Here is a 21,249-nt window from a genome sequence, read left to right as displayed (position 1 = left end):
ATGGATTAAAAACGGTGGTCATAGGCGTGGTTCTGAAGGCAACTCTCTGCCATTTTCTGCCATGTGAGATCCCTGGGTCACTGTCGCCACCACCAGATGTGTTCCCTGGACTTTGGACTTTCCCACCTCTGAAACTGCACACAATAAATTTCGTTTTCTTTATAAATTACCCAGTTCCAATTTATTGTTATAAGCAACAGAAACAGACTAATGTAGTATGGAAATCAGCATACTTATTCTACCTCCCATTTTCTTTCCCCTTTTTCCTTCTAACTTTTAAAAAATGTTTTTCTTTTCATTTTTTTTCTGGCAGCTGGCTGGTTAAGAGGATCCAAACACCTTGACCTTGGTGTTATAACACTGCACTCTAACCAACTGAGCTAACCACCCAGCCCTCAAAATTGTTTCTTTATCATCAGGGTCAGAAGAACAGTGTGTACTATTCAGTTATTATTATTAGAAAAATCCCAATTGTTAAAAATTCATGGTCCTACTATTAAATGGATTCACTCTGCTGTTCATTCTCTTTCTCTCTCTGATCTATTGATTATCTAAAATTTGTCCTCTAATAATTTCTCCAAGAATTGCTCATGGAAGCCAATATTATATTCCCTGAATTTTTACATGTTCAAAATGTTATGTGCTTGTGGGTGAGTGTATGTAGGTGTGTTTTGCCACTATACTTTAAATGACAGTTTGGCTGGGCACTGTTTCAGGACCAAAAGTTCTTTCCTTGAGGATATAAAAGGCATTACTCTGCTGTGTTGATTGTTGCTGTGGAAAAATTTGGCTACTCCATTTACCATCCTTTCCACCCCACACAGGCGACTTGATTTTATCTTTCTCTTTGTTTCATTTTCTGAACCTTATGTGTGGATTCATTTTTTCTCTAGAAACTTTCTGCCCTATGCCACTGTTGTGCATTGAATTTTGGTCCCCCACAAGATATGTTGAAGTCCTAACCCATCAGAAGGTGATCTTATTTTGAAATGTTAGTTGCAGATGTAACTAGTTAAGATCAGGCCATATTCATGTTAGTAGGGCAGTCTCTTAATCCAGTATGATTGTTGTCCTTTAAGAAGAGGAAGAGAGAGGCACACAGGGAGAAGGCCATGTGGCAACAGAGGCAGAGATTGGAGTGGTGGATCTACAAGCCAAGGATTGCAGACAAACACCAGAAGCTAATATAAGCAAGGAAGGATTCTGCAGGTTTAAGGTTTCGGGAGCATGACCTTGCCAACACCTTGATTTTAGACTTCTAGCCTCCAGAACTGTGAGACATTGTGTTTCTGTTTTAAGCCACCCACCACGTGGCATTCATTTTGCAGTCCTAAGAAGCTAATACAGATTTTGGTACTACAAATGCCTAAAAATTTAGAAGTGGCTTTGGAATTCAGTAATGTGTAGAGGCTGGAAAAGTTTTGAGGTGATCAACAGAAAAAGCCTAGTGAAATTATTGGTAGAAATGTGAACATTAAAGGTAATTCTGGTGTGGGCTCAGAAAGAAGTATAGAGAGGTGCAGAGAAAGTTTCTGTTGTCTTCAAGAATACATATATTGTCATGGAGAGGATGTTGCTAGAAATATAAATAGTAAAGGTGAATCTGGTGAGGCCTCAGTTGAAATGAGGAATGTGTTATTGGACAAAAGATGATCCTTGTTATAAAGTGACAGAGAACTTGGCTGAATTCTGTTCTGTTGAGTGGAAGCTCTTGATGGTGATGAAGTTGGATATTTAGCACAGGAATTTTCCAAGTAAAGTGTAGGGATGAATTGTTAAGCAGAAAGGAACCAGCACTTGATGACTTGGAAAATTCTCAGGCTATCCAGATACCGTGCTCTAGAAAAAGGACCAAGACTGTGGCCTAATAAAGCACTTGCTAAGGAGATTGAGGACTGTGACTTACGATGTCAGCCATCTCAGCAGAAGGCTGGAATAAAGATGGAGTTGTCTAGGAAGGATCTGTGAAAAGCCATTTTATTTAATGGTGTGGAATCCCTTTGACTCTTGTTGGTGGAAGATCAATGAGATTTTTGGGGGAATTTTATACAAGTGGATACACTGTCAGCCTGGACTGAAAGGGAAAGAGATGGGATGAAATGGAGGAAGAATGACTCCGGGGGCAGAGCCATGGATATAGAGACCAGAGAGGATACATAGGCCCAGGAGGTGGGGCTCCCTCCTCCTTGGTTCCAGAGAGTGGAGACACTGCCCAGGGCCCAGAGATGGAGCATGGAGCCACAGGGGGGTTATTCTCAGGCCTTGAAAGATAATTGAATTTGCCCTGCTAGGTTTCAGGGAGAGCATGGACCTGCTAACACCTTGATTTTGGATTTCTATTCTCCATAAGTGAGACAATAAATTGCTGTTGTTTTAAGCCACGCAGTGGTGCTTTGTTATGGCAGCCCTGGGAAACGAGTGCAGTTATCCAGAGCAGGGGTTTACTTTCTAGCTTTTCAACTTGAACAGACCTAAGTTCATGTCTCTTACCTCCTTATGGACTTGAAAATCCACACTAACACCTAACCTAATGGGCCTATTTCCAAAGTTTAATAAATCCTTGATGTGCCAGAGTATCAGTTGGAATATACTTTTCTGGCTTTGAGTCATCTCTTAATTTCTGGCACCCTGTCTTTTAGTTGTATTAAATACATATTTTAAAAATTTTGTCCATTATTTCTGTGTGTAAAAGGAAGAGGATATTTCCATTCACCATGATGCCCCCTTCTTCCAGTTTTCATTTATTTATTTTTAAACTTTTAAAAAATTTTTATTTATTTATTATTTTTTACATTCTAAGCTTTGTGGAGCAGTTGGGAGAGATGGGGAGAGGAGGTTAGGGTAGGAGGAGGAAGGAGGGGGGGCATGGTCGAGGCCCTTGGCACCCCCCCCATTCTGGCAGGGAAGTCCAAGAGGCTTTGGGCAGCAGCTTGATAGTTGCTGGGCTGGGTGCAGACGTTGGGGGTGTGTGTGGCTGAGGCCCTCAGCCCACCACCACTACCCTAGCGTGGGAGCCCAGACGGCTTCTGTTCCTTCTAAGTTGTATAGGTATTCTTTGCTGGTGTTAGACCTTTACTGGTTAATATCAGAACTTTGTTTCTGATCTGTGGGTATTTTGTTTTTCTTTCAGTTCTGTGTTGGATTATTCTGTTCCCACCAGTTAACTGCACTGGAAATAATTTGTTGTTCTTTGGTTACTTCTAAAATGGGGGAACTTCCTAAAGGAACCAGGACTTGAGCTCTGTACTTGAGCTAAAATGCTGCTTTGCTGCTGATTCTCTGCGGAAGACTTTTTGTGCAGCTCAGGTTCTAATTATTGACCTTGTAAGCATTTCCAGGTCTTGTGAGGTCCAGTAAGCTTGGGTTGTGTGGAAACTCTGGTCTGGGCCCGAGTCTTTCCAGCAAACCGCACTCTCTGCAGTTGTATATGCATTGATGCTGTGCCCCAAAGTTCCCCCAGTGGGCCTGTCTCCTCCACTGCCCACACTCCAAAGAATTCCCATGGGACAGGCCATGCGCTGGTCCCTTGCAACGACTCACCAGCCTCTTAGTGGCTTCTTTTTTTCAGTTGTCTGTGGTCCCTCGCTCCCGAGTGGGTCCATGGGTACCCTGTTAGTGGTCTTGCTGGCCTGAGGGCCACCAAGGCCCTCTTCTCCCCTGCAGCCTCCAAGCAACTTCATTGGAAGGGCACAGCTGTGGCTTTTGCCAGCTCTTTCTCCTCCATGTGCTCACCAGGACCGGCCTTGAAGCGGCCAGGGCTTAAAACGGTCGGAGCGATACTTTCTTTCTCCCATCTTGGCTTCTCCTGCCTTCATGAATTCCATAGGTCTCTCCTCTTCCCCTGAACTCTAGCAGCCCCAGCTTGGCTATTGTTGCTTTTTAATAGTTGTAAATTGGTTGATTTGTGGGAGAGAATGACACTGGGGACCGTCTATTCTGCCATCGTGACCAGAAGTCCCATGTTTATATTGTTTCAAGTTTTCCCAACTCAATTTTTGGCTCATTTGATGTAGTACTTTGTGTTCTGTAGTTTGGGTTTAGCGATTTCTTAATACTTTGTTCATTTGTGGACTGCCTTTTGAATCTTGAATTGGTCTGTTCAGATATTTAGCAACATCATATGTGTAGCCAGGATTTTGCCTTATGGTGGTCCAAGTTTGTTAAGACTGGTATTAAGTCTTTTGTAGTCCTGTACATAAAATGATGGTGCAGTTTTACACTATTTTACACTATTTTCTATCATTTCTCTGACTGGTATTAATGCAGTTTTGAGGTTTCCCTTTTAGATGTGGCTTCTCTTTTATTAGCTGAATCTGTTTAAAGGAATATAAATTTAACAACTAAAATATCTGTGTTTATATTAATAGATTTCTGGATGATGCATGAAAATTCATCTTACACTACAATTAATGAACCCTAATTCTAGATTATTTTTGTAGACCTCAGTTTCATATTTTTCTGGTATTTTGGGTCACAGTAAAATTCATATTATAATTACGTGCCTGTTGTCTATTGTTTTTAACATTTCTTCTACATCCAACTTTTTATGCCAGACTCTTCCATAATTTAGTCTTTTTGTTCTTAATGAAGAACTAGAAATAGGGATAGTTATAGTGTCTGCTGAAGTAAGAGATAAACTTCCTAGGTAACTATGGTATGTTAGCTTTATATTTTTAAAATTTAAGACATTAGGTTTTATTAGTAGCGTAATTAGAAAGCCATTTAACTTCTCTGTGTTTCTTATCTATAAGCCAAGGATAACACCTACCTCAATAGGTTGTCGAAATAATTAAATGAGTAATGCATATAAAGCTACTAGAATGGTGCCCATTACCTAGCTGACTTGGGTCACTGATATTATTTTCAAATATTTTTGTGGAATTTGTTTTTGTTAAATGTGAAACAATCATTGGCTATCTATTAGCAAAGAAGTATATCAAATTTACTTTATTTGGCTACAGGGAGACATACTTGCTAGAAGCCTATTACCACAAGCAGTTCATTTTAAGTAGTACAGAATTTAACTTGGGTGCTAAATACATGAAAATAACTAAGATAATTGTATTGAGCATTTTTATTTTAGATATTTTATAATTTAGAATGCACCTTCTTTTTTTGAAGGGAAAAATGTCCTATATAGCAGATGATTCATATATGAACTATCTTAATACACTTTAAGAATTGGCTTAAGTCAGTGTTAAAAGTTCTTAGTTTTATTTATTCTACTTTAAATATTACTCAAGAGCATGTTTAAGAGGCTGGCATGCCTTCAGAAGTAATTTTAGCACAGTATTTTGACAGTATAATTAAACAGACAATGTATGTAAAAGATTTTAAGAGTATTTTGGGAGATATGTTGAAAATTTAGACCAAAAAAAATGCCGGGTTGTCCTTTGAGTATGATTTTGATGCTTGTTTTTCAGGGCTAATAGTAACCTTGGACTAGGGGAAGTGGTAGTTCTCAGGTACTGGTGATTCTTTTTTTTGGAGGCTGATTGTTCAATCAAGCCAAAGGGAAAAGCAAGGAAACAGTGCTAGAATTGTAAGGATCCAGCCCTTACCTCTTTGGGAAAGCAAGCCTTTTCTCTACTCAGATACAAAGCCCTAAAACAAGATTTTTCTCATTGCATTCTTGTGCTGCCTGGCTGGATAATCTATTGCCACTACCCATGGGAATTTAAGATTTTTCTCCCTTTACTTCTCCTGTTAAATACACACAGACTGTATCATTTGCCTTGTCTCAGCTTAAAATGTTTATGAACATTTTTCTTTTAAGATTGGCCTGCTTTTTATTTGACCCATTCCATTACTGTGAAAAGAGGATTTTTTTTCACACTTAATCTGCCCTTCTAAGACTGCCTTTGGCACTTTCAGTAACAGCATCATTTTTTTCTCACTCTGAGCCCCCCTTGCCAGCTGAGTCCCCTGATTTGGGGACATTCGTCAGGGATTGCTTTCCCTGCTTTTATGCTTTTTTGTTTAGAGACTTCACAATCACAACTAGTTGTTTTTGAATAGCTGCTAAGATCTTCATACACAGCTCATCATGGTATTTGCATTGGAAGTCATTCATTATCTTCTTGGACTTTTTGTCTCTTAGCCCCATGTAATCATCGGATATTCCTTCAATGTGTTGATCTCTTTGGTGTTTGTGAATTTCTAGGGGCCAGAGGGTCATAGGGCTTTTTGTATGCTTTTCGGAACCTCACCTGCCCAGAATACCTGGTGGTGCTCAGAACTCTGAAGGGAAGTCAGGAAAGCACTACCTAATGAAGTATGGAATACTTTTCCCTAAGATTTTTGTTTCTGTGTTGTTGTAAGGCAAGGGGGTTCTGAAGGAAGTAAATTGTTGTAATTTTCTCATAGGTCATTAATAGCACTGAATATTAAGAGTCAAAAATTAAAATGCAGTGAAGATGTCAACCTTTTCCCTTATATATCTTTACTGTCAAATTCTCTATGGCCAGCAATCTAACTAAGGGTTCTGAGCTCCATATCCAGTTTATAGGTGGTTGTAGCAAGACAGCAGTGGAGGTAGCATAGGGTTCAGCTGCATGACACTGGTATCTGAAAGTGGTTCTACATTCACATGTCTTTGGACTTCTCCATGATTACCTGAACTCAAATCTATCATTTAGCACCTCAGTGGACATATTCATAGAATAAAGTTGTGCATGAAGGACTTGTTTAACACGGAGAAGGTAAGGGATACCAGTTACCTTTAAGAGCCTAAGTCAATCTGTATCACAAGACCTGATGAGTAGTGAGAGTTGGCCAAAGGGAAAAGCAAGGAGACAGTGCTAGAATTGTAAGGATCTAGAGCATTAGCCAACTAGTGTCCACTAAAGACTCAGTAGTTTGCTATCTCTTGTGAGTAGCCAGCATACTTTTTGGAAGAACAGATCCACAGGTCTTTTATTACCAGAGGCCCATGAGTAAGTTGGTGGGGCAGGGAGGAGGGTAATGGTGGTGGTGAGGGTTCCTATGGAATTGGGAAGTTTTAAGGAGTTAGCATTAATCAGCAAAAGAGTAGAGCTGGAAGAGTAGGGGCCCTTGATACTGCCAAATGGCTCTGATTATGAGTTTACAACATTATACCTCTTCCTAGTGGAGGAATCAAAATGTACCTTAATCTATGCTCTGTCCAGAAGCAAGGGAGAGCTTTCAAGGAGGGGTCTCAGACCTTGCCATATTGTTCACAACTGCTTTCTCTGAGGTTCCATCCCTAGAAACTACCTGTCATACCTGCTGTGGGCTCTGGGATAAGAAAGTGATCTTGGTAGGTTGAAAGATAGATGGATACGTAGTGTTTTCTTTGCCACTGTGAAAAGATACAGTGTGGGACAAGACTGATGGACCTAATCCAGAGGCCCCTATTTTGTATACAAATGTGTCTCTCTCAGGAGGGAGGGTAGGATATTTTCCTATCTAGTCTTTTTTTCAACCCACTGAAAGGGCAGAGTGCCAGGGACTGCCCCCAAGTATTGTGTGGCAAAGTAGGCAAGGTCAGGGGAAACAGGTGTAGCCCCTGCTATTCCTGTGGACCTTGTAAGCCCCATTGTGGGCCAGTGGTTTTATTCATTTGCTCCCTTGATTTTTACACATTGGGTCCCAGGGCCCTCAACCTGCCCGTTTCATTCTATGCAAATGATTTTATTTCATGCATTTAAAAATTTTAGTTTTTAATCTAAAACATTCTGGTTTCATATTTTTGCATATTTAAATCTGAGACCCTCATTCTTACCTTGGATTCTCAGGAATACATCAGTCAGCAGCAGCTCCAGCACTGCACAGCAGGAACTGTTATATCTGTTAGTTGCTTTAGCAGTGTAAAGAAAAACTGTAATATATGAAGCCATTAAACTACTATATCCATTAGCTGCCCCGTTTTCCCAGTCGTAACAGGCCTCTTTGCCGTGATGTCCTCTTTAAATCCCTCTCCCATGTTGAAACATGTAATGAAGATTGAGTTTCAACTGGGTCACCTTCTGGTGTTACTTGTCTATTCTTTGAAAGAATGGAAATGAGAGATTAAAAGGACCCAGGATAACTGGAAGGGTCATGATAGAACCCAAAGTTACTATGATAGGAGTAATAGTATGTGAGATTAATTTTTGGCTCTAGAGAACTGGGCTTCACTTCTCCAAACATCAACCTTCATCAAATTGTACTAGGCCTGTAAAACCCGAAGTCTAAATCAAGCAATGTGTCTCTACACATACTGGTGTACATGCATGTTTTGAGAGAGTGAGGTAAGCTTAGGTTTTTAAGAATAGCTCTACTTCTCACATGCTGCCTGGAGGGATGTATGTATACACTGGGGAGTGGGGCTTGGGGAAATGCCAGACTTTATCCTGCAGAATTCTGAACTTTTCTTGCTTGGTCTTTAGGCAGACACGAGCCAGGTAATGTATGTAGTGCTGGTAGGGCCAGTTTTCTGCCCTGCTAAAGTTGTTCTGGTGTTGACATAGTAGCCAATAAAGGGCAGACTATTATCCATGTGTTGAAAGGAGTAAATGGAAGTATTACGCATTCGGTCACATATGTCTAATCTGTATTTCCTGTCTCAAATAGTTTTGTTTTGTTTTTTAAACATGTCTGAGCTTTGTAGAACTTCACAACTTGCTGGTTTGCTGTTTGGTAGTCTATATAAGAGTGTGTGTGTGTGTGTGTGTATATATATATGATGTGTTAGTCTTCATTTTCTTTTGGTGTTTTTGTTTACAAATTTGTTATTCAAAAGAAGATAGCTAAATAAAAGGATCTGAAATATGAACCTGAAGACTCTGTAAAGTGAGGTGCTTTTACCTATGCTTTTTTCTCTTAGTATTTTCTATTTTGGCCCAGATCCTCTGTCCAAAAACTCCTACTGCCTTGCCTTGCCCTGGCATAAAGGGGGAAAGAGCACGTTTATTCTAGGAATATCTCTAACTCCAGGAGTGGTGGTGGTAAGAACTGTGTAATAAACCAAAGACACTAAGAACTTTTTATCTGACTACTTCTGGTTTAGGTCTGTTCTTTGTTCTAATACGTGTTAAACACATACATCACTGGATTGGGATAGACCAGACCTATTTCTCCTAGTCTAGAGGAGCTTTTCTTTATAGGAACCAATAATTTGGGGATGGGCCCTCTCAGTGTCTTTCCTACTAGTCCAGGAAACTTGTCCAAGTGCTATAAGGTTGTGTAAGTGCATAAATGAAACTCCATGTTACTGCTATAAACCAAAGCTTCCTGTGGAACCATGAACTTACATGTACAGAAAGAATGAGTACATGTCTGTTGTTATCCTTATCCTCTTCCCTTTGTTCATGATCTACAGGAAATTGATTTCGTTAGGAGGCTATATAGATCCCATTATTTGGGTGCATTAGTGTTTGATAGTTTTCATTATTCGGTCTTTTTTTCCTTTTCCACCTATTGTTAACCCTCTCTACCTTGTTTTTGTCCTCCTGAGAAAATACAAAAAAAGATTTTAAAAAAACCGAGGTAACAGTTGGAATAGTTCTTGAATTCAAATTGTTTTGTGCGTGCTAGCAGTATTGTTTCAGCTGTTTGGTTTTTCCATTCTATAAAAAACAATACTACTTATCCTGCAGAGTTGTTTACAGGTGTACTACCTGTGATAAATTATTTTGGTACAAGTGATAGACGATTTAAATTATGTATGAAATTGCTTCCTAACCTTTTCCAGTCATGGTACATAAAGAAAGTGAAAATACTGTTCATAGATGGGGTAAACTGGACGTGCTCCCTTTGCTACAAATCACTGTTTTAGGGGCTCTGACTGTCCCAGTTCCCACCCACCCATCTGAGGAAACCAATAATATAATTTACCTGTAACCCTTTCTCAAAATACTGGGAAATTTTGATTAGGATATTGCTTATAAATTTTATCTTGAATCTTTGCTAGGGAAAAAAATCTCAATTCTCCTCTACACTGTATGGCCTTGTTATCAGAAAGATTGTCACCACATGGTGAAAAAGATGGCCACCTGTTCTATGCTTCCCTTATTCTCACAGTTGTCAATCCAATCAAGAATAAAAATAAATTGCCTTTCTGCTATGAGTTTAGAACCATCACAGTTTCCATCAGGCTTCTGATTGGCCCAGCGTAGGTCAAGTCCGTATCCCCAAACCCATCACCTTTTTAGATGGATGGAATCCTCTGGCCAGCACTTAAGTCTTATTGACGTGGGTAGGTAGGGATGTAGCACATGGTAGGGCAAGGAGGTTAGTCCCACCTGAACCAATGGAATGGGCTCTCCATACAGAAAAGGATTCTGCTCCCCACACAAAGGGATGAAATGAAAATGTGCTCGGTTAACTTTCATCACAATCCACTGTATTACCTGGTGTTTCTGAAAGCATCATGGATTTCACGTAGGAGTACATGGTATTAGAAATTAGTTCTCATTTTGATAGAAATTAATGACTCACTGTTTCCCTGTGTACTATTTCAATAGTAAACATGGTAAGAACATCAACTTGGTGAAACTACTTTGGGAAAAGTTTTCTTAACTCAGTTACACAATTCATCCAGATCTGTGTTATCTAGTATGGTAGCCACAAACTACATGTGGCTATTGAAACTTTAAATTTTAATATTTAATTTTAATTAAAGTGCTCAGTGGCCACATGTGGCTAGTGGTTACCATATTGGAGAGCACAGATTATAAATTTTCATTATCATCATAGAAAATTGTTACTGGACAGTGTTGACCTAGACCATTGAAGCTATTTTCCCCCCTTTATACCACACTTTGTCCTATTTGAGAAGAAAACATAGGGTTTTCTTCTCAAGAAACCCTATGTAATTTTCTACCCACATTTTTCTTTCACTTCTAAGATATTATTAGGTCAGTCCATTTTCCATTGTTGGCAGTGATGAGTTTTTCTTTTGCATCTTCTTAACGTAATTACTAAAGAAATCCAGAAAGTTCTTGGCAGGGTGGAGCCAAGGAATTTTCTTAACCTAATAGAAAGGGGTATGCAAGATAAATGGGTTTTAAATAGATGGAAGAGTTTTCTTTGAAAGTGCCTTTGTCATAATCTTGTATATCACATAACAAAAACTCTTTACCCTTTTTAGGAAAAGGTTTCATCAAACTAAACATCTAATTGCCTGGTTCCCTACCTTTATTATTTGCTTGGGGCCAGGAGCAAAATGCTATTTTTCAGCAACACTATAACCTTGCCTCCAGTGAGTAAAGATAGAGAAATTTAATTTTTTTCTCTTAATGCACATGCACATAGCTTTTAGGAAAAAAGGCCTAGGAATAATTTGGAAAATTTTTGGAGCCTATCGTGCTTTTTTGATTATTTTATCTAACAGAGACTTTATTCCCTGTGATTGACTGTTTGAAAGTCTAATATCTGTGGATAAAAATTGCCTATTTCTATCTCCCACTAGTCTTATAAGCCTTTGGAGGTCAGGGATGGCATCTAACCTTGCTCACACCAACCATTGTACAGTACATCCAACATCTCCCTCGTTGCCTGGGGCACACAGTAGGTACTTAGTAAATATTTTTGAATAAAGATTTCTATTATTCAGAGACTAGTTCTTCCATGTCAAGGCTTTTGTTTTTCCTCCATTCTCCTGCTTAACTCTGTTTTCCTTCCCTTATAAGTAAGGAGAATAAATACATTTGTATGTAATACTGTTTTTCAGATCTTCTAAGTGGCCACAATAAAAATTGGATGTATAGAATAGCATCATTTTTACAAAATGATTGCCTTGAAGGAAGCTAAATATTTTATGCTGTTTCTTTACCCTATTTCACTTAATTTGTAATTTCTTTAATACATAGTACTTGAAAGCTCCAATTTTTGCAGATTTGAACATGTAGCCAGTTGAGATAGTGCCTTCTATAGAGTTCATTTTGTGCCATTATGCTAGACTCACAGATATCCCCTCTGCTTTGTCTCCCAGTTAGCAGCTTGTTTCTAGCCTAGCTAGGTAGGCTAGTGCTAAAAACAAAATTTTATGATAATCAATTTCCATTCCACTAAGGACTCACTCAAATATAAATATAAATGTATACATTTATATATTTATATATATCTTATACAAATATAAGGTCTCAAATTAAATTGTATCAGAAAAATTTTAAGGGAAGGAAAACTTAAAATCTGGATTGTACTTTGTTAAAAAGCAGAACACTTTTGAATACTGTGAATGTGGGGGTATTCATAGTTAACACTTTTTTCCTGTTTCTAGGACTATCCTGTTAAGTGTAATCTCACTGCTTAATGAGCCCAACACCTTCTCCCCAGCCAATGTGGATGCTTCGGTTATGTTCAGGAAATGGAGAGACAGTAAAGGAAAAGACAAAGAATATGCTGAAATCATTAGGTAAGGTGCTTTGTTTTGTTTTCTATTTGATTATTTCAAGTCTTCATACAAAACCAAAGTATATTCTGGAGCCAAGGGTTGAAGGCAAACTTAAATATCCTGTCTGCTCCAGGATAATTTCTCTCTATTATAGTTTGGGAAGAAATTTCTACTTATGCCTAATGAGCTTGGCTATTGAGAGAGTACCCATAGAAGTTAATTATGCAGCAGATTGATTTCCTAGAAACCAGAATTTACTGGTTCTTTACTACTCATATTTGTAAAATCTCCCTATCATTTTAGGGACCCTGTTCTGGATTTTCAACATGTCCGTTAAGTGGACACAATTACCCAAGGTATTCTAGACATGTAATTTTGTTTTCAGAACTTTAACTAATGAAGCCCTACAGTTTATTGGCATTTTTGACCATAGCAGCAAATATCTTTTGGATATCTTCATTACTGGCAACACTAATATAGAGTACAACAGAGCCCTAGAATAAGAATCAGAATTGGAATCTACTGCCAGCTCTGGTATTCTAGTGTGACCATTCTCAGTTAACTTTTTGGGTCTTTAGTAAAAAGGAAAAAAGATATTGGGCTCAACCTCATTTTTCTTTTTTTTTGTGTGTGTGGGGGCAGCTGGCCAGTATTGGGATCCACACCCTTGATGGAGTTTTGTTTGTTTGTTGGGGGTTTTTTTGTTTTGTTTTTTGGTGCCTGGCCAGTACGACCTTGGTGTTATGACACCACACTTTAACAAACTGAGCTAACCATCCAGTCCTCAACCCTTCAATCATACCCTAAGTAGGACATAATAGTATCCAAGGATTTTGCAATAAAATTAAACTCCCCTTAATAATGTTACATTTGTATACCTTAAAATAGAGCCCCTAAGTGCAGTTCCAGCTCTGTGCATAGGAGTTTAATATGAACTGTAATTTATACAAATAGAGTTCCTCTCTATAAATCTAGTTGACATAATTCCATGTGATATGAAAAAATAAAAATACTGAGAAAGAACATCATGCGACTGCTGAGTAATATAAATCAGCAGTTCTCAAAGTTTTTTGCCCATTGGGATCACTGATGGACTCTCCCTAAATCATAGCTATTTAATCAGATTATAAGGGTAAAGTCTGGGTACCTTTTTTTTTTTTTAAACCAGCCTTTCAGGTTACTGATGCTTACCAAACATTGAAGATAATTAGTGTAAACAGTAAGGACCTATAGGAACTTAGAATGGGAGTAGTCTAAGAATTGAAGGATGGAATGCTTCACAAAAAAGTAAGGATTGGCACCTCATGTTCAAGGGAAGATAGGACTTGGCATTCTTCACTCACTAAGATACTTCTGTTCTTTATATTTCTTAATTTGATTAAGTGTCTATCTCATTCTTTAATTTTTTTTTTCAACATTTATTATGCACCAGCTTGAGTCAGTTACTCTTCTAGGTCATTAAGGCACCACCTCTTTCCCTAGGGAGTGCATACTTTAGTTAGCAAGCATTTGTAAACAAACAAATGAATATGTAATATGATAAGTGCAACTATATGAGCCTAAACAAGATACACTAGAAGGAGTATATAATGCAATGGAATTCCTAGAAAAGATAATGCCTCAAAACCAAGTTATTTTCAGGTTTAAAAAAAAAAGGACCGAAAAAACCTCTTAAGAGAGATAGAAACATATTTGCTAAAAACACAGATGTACAATGGGTCTTCAGAAAGTTCGTGGAAGGATTCATATTATCTTTCAATTCTTTTTTTCCCATGAACTTTTTGAAGTACCTCATATATACAGCATGGCACATCAAGGGAATTATAAATAGTTACAAGGCTTGAATGTAAATTCTGATTTCGGAAGCAATGGGAAATTAACCAATGGAGGCTCCAGGTTTAAAAAGTCATGGTAAGGAAGTATCATTCTTAATCTTAGAGGTGATGAGGTGTCACTTAAGGATTTTAGGGAGAGAAGGGATGATCCTGTTTGAGCTCTGAAAGAACACGTTTGACCAGGGGACCAGCAATGGACTACACTGAGGCAGTGGCAATGGGAATGAGAAGACAGATTTGAAAATATTTAGGCTGTAAAGTAGTAGGATTTTGGAGTGAGATTTATGATTTCAGAAACTGAAACTGATAACTCCCTTAGATAAGAAAAATGGGAAAAACTGGCCATAGAGGTAGAAAATGACAAATGCAGTCTTGCTGAGAGTTCCTCCAGAACATCAGGATGGAGACATCGAAAATGCATTTGGTTATGTAAGTGTAGAGTTCAGAAGAAAGGTATGAACTTAGAGCCTGATGATTTGAGAGCTGTCAGCATAAAGGGATTGGTGGTTAAAACCATCGGAACAGATAAGATGTCCCAGGGAGAGTGCTAAGAATGAAGAGATTCAAGCCTAGAAGCCTCAGTAGTATCAGTATGTTAACATAAGGTAACATAAATTTTAGGAGCAGCTGAAAGAGGTCTAATTTCATGGCTCAAATTTTTATAATTGTTGAAGGAAACTGCTCTTTCATTCATTCATACGATTAATATTCATTGAACACCCGTTAAATGCCAGGCTTTATTCTAGGCACTGGGGAAATAGAAGTGACTAAGAAAGACAAGGTCTGTGGTCTAATAAAGCTCACATTCTAGTAGGGAGAGACAGAAGAATGAACAAATGAGAAAGATCATTTAAAAAAATAGTGATAAGTAGGATAATGTAAGAGAGTGACTAGATGGCTACTTTAAATTAAATTGTCAGGAACAGGCCTCCTCATAGGTGATATTTAAGCTGAGGATCTGAGGGACAAGAAGGAGCCAGGCATGTGTACATCAGAAAGAGAAGCTGATCCAGACATAAGAATCAACTAGGTTTGTTCAATGTACTAAAAAGAAGACTAGGGTGACCTGAATGTGTTGGAATTGGCAAAGTAATGAGCTCTGGGAACCAAAGAGTGGATCAAACAAGACTTTGGAATCCAGCGTAAGGTATTTGGATTTTACTCTAAATGCAAATTAGCAGGATTATTAAATTAAGAAGTTATTGGGCCTGCATGAGTTTGATGGTTTGATGGTGAGAAGACGAGGCCAAAAAAAAAAAAAAAAAAAAAATCTGCTTTGAGATCCACTGCTTTAAAATTTCTTCATGTTTACTTATGTGAAGGAAACTTAATAGGTTTCCTTCAAAGTGGTACCTGATGGGTTGAAAACCTTGATATAGTACAGGGTATCTGTCAGATGCTTTCATGCAGCACTGAAGTTTGAAAAGCAGAGTTATAAGGAATCTTGATTATTTAAGGCCAATTATAAATCTATCTTCAAAACAGACTTACCGTAAACAATTTTTGTGTCATCCTTTCTTCAGGAAACAGGTTTCAGCCACTAAGGCAGAAGCAGAAAAGGATGGAGTGAAGGTCCCCACAACCCTGGCAGAATACTGCATCAAAACTAAAGTGCCTTCCAATGATAACAGCTCAGATTTGCTTTATGACGACTTGTACGACGATGACATTGATGATGAAGATGAAGAGGAGGAAGATGCCGACTGTTATGATGATGATGATTCTGGGAATGAGGAGTCGTGACGTGCTCCTTCAGTGCCCCTGTACTGCCCTGCCGTCTCAGGCCGAAGGGAGGGGAGCAAGTGGGGACCTAGCAGTGGCCCCTCAGCAAAAACCTATTCACAGGGGGTGGGGAAAACAAACACAGCTCCTGCTGACTCCCCTTATGGATCTCAGTTTGCTCCTCTTATGGACCTTTAAGGGAGAGAAAGTAATCCTCCACAGAATGTCTGAATTCTTGCATTCTTTACCCTTCCATCACTGTATTGATTCTTTTTTAAAAAAAACAGACAAAACAACCACCCAAACTCCCGCCTCACTTTGTCTATACAGAATGTTCACAGCGAAACACATTTGGTCTGTTTTTAGATTCTTGAATGATTAAATAGTCTTTCAGGACGTTTAATATGTTTAAAGCTGGGAACCCATTGGGAGTTCACAAGTGCTGCATATACTGGGTAGCAAAAGAAAATGGGACAAAAAAACCCACAAAACAAACAAAAAAAAATTGCCAAGGTTTAGCTGCTCATTTACATTAGTGTGTGCACAATTTGTTCAGCCCTATGGTGGTGAATTTTGTTTCTTTCCCTTCCTAAGGCTGGGATACAGTGGGCATCAGGGACTTTGTGCTAAGCCTGATGAAATGTGCTCCTTCAGCCTCCATGAAATCATCCTAATATGGAGGCCTCAGCTACTTTGAGGAGAGAAATCAGATTGTTTTTTGAAATTGATTGGGATCTAAAGCCTGAAATAAATGTTCATACTTTACATAGAACTGAGCACTTGATTGCTATTTATTTTAAAGGCAGGGTTATTTTTTCCCCCAAGGGAGTGGGGTGAATGGGGATTTGTGTGTGTGTGGATTTTTAGTGATGGGAACAAAGAGTTAAAAATTATGATGCCAATTTTGGTTGATACTGCTGGGGAAAAAAGCCAAAATTACTGGTGACCACTGCTGAGAGGAAACATCTGTTTATTTAATATGGCCTTCCCTTCAAAGATACTCTTATGAGGTTTTTTTTGTTTGTTTTTAAGTAGCCACTTTTACTCAGTATTAATGCTAGGTGCATGTATTAAGATTTTGGTTTTCATTGAGCTGCTTATACTGAATAGTGATAAATGTGGATGTGTGTGAGACATGAGTGACCGACTGGTTCCTGCTTTCTTCATTGGATGTGATCTGGACTTTTTTCTCCTTTCAGTTTACTTTGGCTATGGAGTTCAGGTAGAAATTGTGCATGGAGCTCCCCCTGGGCTTGTCTCTTCTTCTGGCAGGATCGAGGGAGTTGACTGCAGTCAAGTTTCCCAGCCAGGCAAGGCTATATCTTCATGCCATGCAATTGCTGTGGCTTTGATTTCCCAGGTCTCGATCATGTGTTGCTTTAATCAATATTGAGATCCAGCAGCCTTCACCATCCAGGGACTTCAGAACTTGAAGGCGATTTTATTTGGTATGGAGCTACACCATTTCATAGGACAGTATTCTTTGAGTGGGGAAAACCGCTATAATGTAAAATCAGATTTCAAAAGGAAAGTAAAAGGACAAGCAAGGACAGACTACAGTCCGACTGAAAATCCTTGTGCACTAGCATCTACTCCTTTTTTTAGATCACAGCTCAGAAAGAAAGAAAAGGCAGATTAGGGACAGGGGAAGGATGGATCCTAGGCTGGTTATAGTGATGCTTACTTCTTAGCTCCTCCTTCCTTTCTGATCTCAGGGTTTTCATTCGCTCTTCAACTCTCCCAAACATATGCTATTTCCCAGCAGCCCTCTCTGACCTCTAAAGTTTGGTCTGGTATTAAATGAGAATGTTTAACATGCTAAGGTTCTAATGGGACACTAATGAGCCTGGTCTCTGTGTAATCTCCATGGGGCCAGGGCTGCTACTTGCACCCTTGAATCCATTGATTCCAGTCAGATTCAGGGAACAGAGCAGCTTTGTGATAATATGCTCTTAAGTTGTCTGACTACAAACTCTCATAGAAGATGTTGGAACTAGCTTTTTATTTCCCATACTTAAATAATGCTTCCAGAGACTCTGCAGAATTTCTGGAGCCTAAATCTCTTGCCATGCTCTCTGATTTGCCTCTCTCAAACACACAGGTTTACAGCCAGTAGGTTGGTCTTATTTTCTTGGAGCCCTAAAACTAAGGCTTTCATTCCTCTTACTGCTACAGCATCTCACTCCCAGGGCAGGGCAGGCCGGGCACCTTGGCACTGTGGAAAGTGCTGTGCTGCTTAGCTATGTCCCATTAGGCCCTGTTGGCCTCTGTTGCAAGTTGACTCAGGGAGCCGGAGAGCCAAGTAGATGTTGTACCTCTCAGCCCTTCGGGGTATTACTGTTGAGGGCTGGGTTTGCCTCTGATGAGAGTATAATCAATCAGTTCCAGAAGACTGGGGTATGTTGACTTGCTAGCAGGTAGACATTGAGAGTTTAGACTGACATAAAGCCCAGATGCAGGTTCCAGAGCTCTGTCCCTGAGAGCATTATCTTGTGGAAAAATACTTGGGTATGTAATTGTTTTTCTTCTTGGGAGTGGAGCTGGTCTCAGGCTCAAGCCAGAACCTAGTGAGTACAAATGTGCTGGTTATTTGGTGTGACATGAACTCAAAATCCTGCGTTTTTAGATTCCTTTTGATTCTGAGACCTGCTGGATGCTCTTCAGTTCTGTGTATTTTGAGGCTGGGTGGAGAAAGTATAATACGATTCCGTTGTTGCTTCTCTCAAAGTCTTTCCCCCGCCCCCCGCCTTTCTCGTATCATTCCAGAATTCTTTTCTATTAGCCAGACTTTTTTTGTAGTCCCTTCTTTCCCTTACCTGGAAATTATTTGCTTCTTTACTTGCTGGTTTCCTTATGTTTGGGGCATATATAGTACGAGATCAGAAGGGGAAAATGTGTAGTTCTCTACTAAAAACTAACTCTCCAACCCTCCCATGCTGATAAACAAGGTTTACATTTACAACTAAAGATTCAGATGCAATTTTCAACTATTCTGAAACCAGCAGGACACACCTGACTTTAATAGTTTTCTTAGCTGAAATTGTAATGTTTTTCTTCAGTTTAACTTATGAGAAAAGATTATCTGATGCATTTTGTGTTGACTTCCCCTTTAGTGGTTTATTTTGTCTTTTTCTGCCCATCTGTCTACTAATAAAATGTGAAATAAAATATACCTGTATTGCTATTTCCCCATGGGATGACACTCTTTTTTTCCTGGTGTTAAAACTAAAAAGGTGGTCTTAATATTTTCGATTTACCTTGCAGATTATGCCCAGAGCTCAGCTGAAAAGTTACAACAAAAACCAAAACTTGTTAACCTGCCTTTATGACATCTTGTCTAACTTATCTCCCTGGAGAATAACCATCCTCAATCCTTACAAGGTGTTTAAAGGAAGATTCTTAAGGATATAATCATTTTTTAAATTTGATTCTGTAATAGGACAGTCAGTCAAAACACTGAAGAGATAGAGGGTGCTGTGTTGACCTCCTAGGCAAACATTTTGTTTTTATTGTCATTTGTGTCCATAACTTCCTGCTGCTAATAGCAAGGATCAGGCAAAAGGATCAGATTAATAAAAGTCCCTGTTTGGTTTTAGTTGTGGATATTTGCATTTATTCTAGCCAAGATCCGAAGCTGTGGGTTAAAAGCAATACACATCCCATCTGATGAAATGACCACTTGCTCCTGATTGTGCTCCTAGGCTGGATCTGACACAGTGACTTGACCAATATTTGACTTGAAGCACACCACTCGTTTAGTTTGCTTATTTAACCTGGTCTGAAGTTGTGATTTAGGCTTGAAATAAGAGGCTATATAACACACCCTGGGCAGCCCTGAGCTGCCTGCCAGATTGGAGCATGGCTGTGCAAGTCAAGTGGAGAGATCTGCCTCCTGCCAGTAGCCTCTGGGTCCTCTGGTTGGGATTCACCTGCCTGCCTCCTAACACACTAGACTCACTAGTCATCTGTTCCACCACAGCCCTTGACCGCCAATGAAGATTGTGTTTGATGAAAAGCAAAGGAAAAACAGGTATACCTGTTCCTATTTATTCTTTCTCAGGCCTAGAACCCTGCACTTAGTTCTTGGCTTGTCCATTTTAAAGGCAGTTGAGGTTTCGGAAAGAAATTACCTTGCCCTGATATTCCTATTGACAGGGCCCTATGAGAGATTGCCTTGTCCCTAAGTCTGTTAAGAGGTTGCAAGAAAAGCCAAGTTAACATTGAACTTTGATAAACATGACCTAGGCCTTGACAGGAGGTCTAGTTATCTTTTCAGCCATATGTTTAGGTCAAGAGAAAAGTCCAGCAGAGGGAATACCAATTCAAGCCTTTACTGCAAAGCCTGTTGTCAGAAGACGGCAACCATGTGAAGTCTTCTTCAGCCCTGTGAAGTCCAGGGTGCCTCTGCCCTGAGTCACACCACACAGAGACCATACATGCTCTCAGAACTTTATTAGGTGGAGTTCAGGCAAGAGAAAACCCCTGAAACAGCTGCCCACCTAGTTCAGGACAACTGGAATAGAGGACCTGACCAGCTGAACATCTCTGAGCCCTAGTTCAGATTATTTTTAAAATGGTCAGCCAGGGGAAGGCAAGTCTCTGGGGACAAGACCAGACTGGAGAACAGAAGCCCCTGCTCTATACTCTATATGAAGACAAATAGGATGTTAGGTGCAGGGATATCTTTGCTATTCTCAGATCAAGACTTGGCAAAGAGGACCATGATGAAAAGACCAGTTTCTCAAAAACAGAGGTATAAAGTAATTACAAAGGGAAGAAAACTCAAAACAATGGTTTACTAGGGAGCAAGTTAAGTTGTGATTCTTCATTGGTACCTGATCCCAATACCCAAACTGCCTTGAACCAGCCCTTCCAGAGAAAGCCCTCCTGCCCAGTGGGCTGCTAGGGGCAATGTGGGAGGCCTGAAGGCAGAAAGGGGTGGGGGTTTCTTTGCTACAGCAAGAAGGGGCTTGAATAAGCAGAGCAGACCTGGCTACTATCTGCAGCCACACACCCCCTCCCTATAGCTTCTATCACATTACAAATACATAAATATGTAACATACAATAGCAGGTCTGGGAGGCAGGCTCCCCTCAGAGGCTTGGCTGCCACAGTTACACATCTAGGAATTCTAGAAAAGGACACTGGGCTCTTAGAAATGTGCTCCACATGTTATCTCTTGCCAAGGGTAAGCCCTGCCCAGCCTACCCCTTTCTTCGGGGTCTAGTTTGTCCAGTAAGGAGAGTTGCTGTAAGCAGGTTTGGAGGCCTGAGACTTGGGCTGTAGGGAGCTGGGCTGGTTGCGCTGACCAGAGCCATTCTGAGGAGGAGAAGAGAAGGCTGTCAAGGCTAGAGC

General features: G+C 39.6%; 2 protein-coding genes across 16 annotated transcripts in view; one reads left to right on the top strand and one right to left on the bottom strand.

Moving 5' to 3' along the window:
• Positions 1-16,666, top strand: part of UBE2R2 (ubiquitin conjugating enzyme E2 R2) — a 105,424-nt gene extending 88,758 nt beyond the window's left edge. The window contains exons 4-5 of the mRNA XM_063081823.1: positions 12,224-12,358; positions 15,696-16,666. Of these exons, the coding sequence (XP_062937893.1) occupies positions 12,224-12,358; positions 15,696-15,915 (355 nt within the window). The 3' untranslated portion in view covers positions 15,916-16,666. The remainder of the gene's footprint in view (positions 1-12,223; positions 12,359-15,695) is intronic.
• A 3,663-nt stretch (positions 16,667-20,329) lies between these two features.
• UBAP2 (ubiquitin associated protein 2) overlaps positions 20,330-21,249 on the bottom strand; it is a 123,275-nt gene continuing 122,355 nt past the window's right edge. For all 15 annotated transcript variants that reach the window (XM_063081902.1, XM_063081897.1, XM_063081898.1 and 12 more), the window contains one exon: positions 20,330-21,213. In XM_063081902.1, coding sequence (XP_062937972.1) covers positions 21,118-21,213 — 96 coding nt within the window. In that variant the 3' untranslated portion in view covers positions 20,330-21,117. The remainder of the gene's footprint in view (positions 21,214-21,249) is intronic.

Source organism: Cynocephalus volans, chromosome 17, assembly GCF_027409185.1.
Source record: "Cynocephalus volans isolate mCynVol1 chromosome 17, mCynVol1.pri, whole genome shotgun sequence".
NCBI lineage: Eukaryota > Metazoa > Chordata > Mammalia > Dermoptera > Cynocephalidae > Cynocephalus > Cynocephalus volans.
The sequence above is the reverse complement of the archived record's forward strand: the minus strand, read 5'-3'. Positions and strand labels throughout refer to the sequence as shown.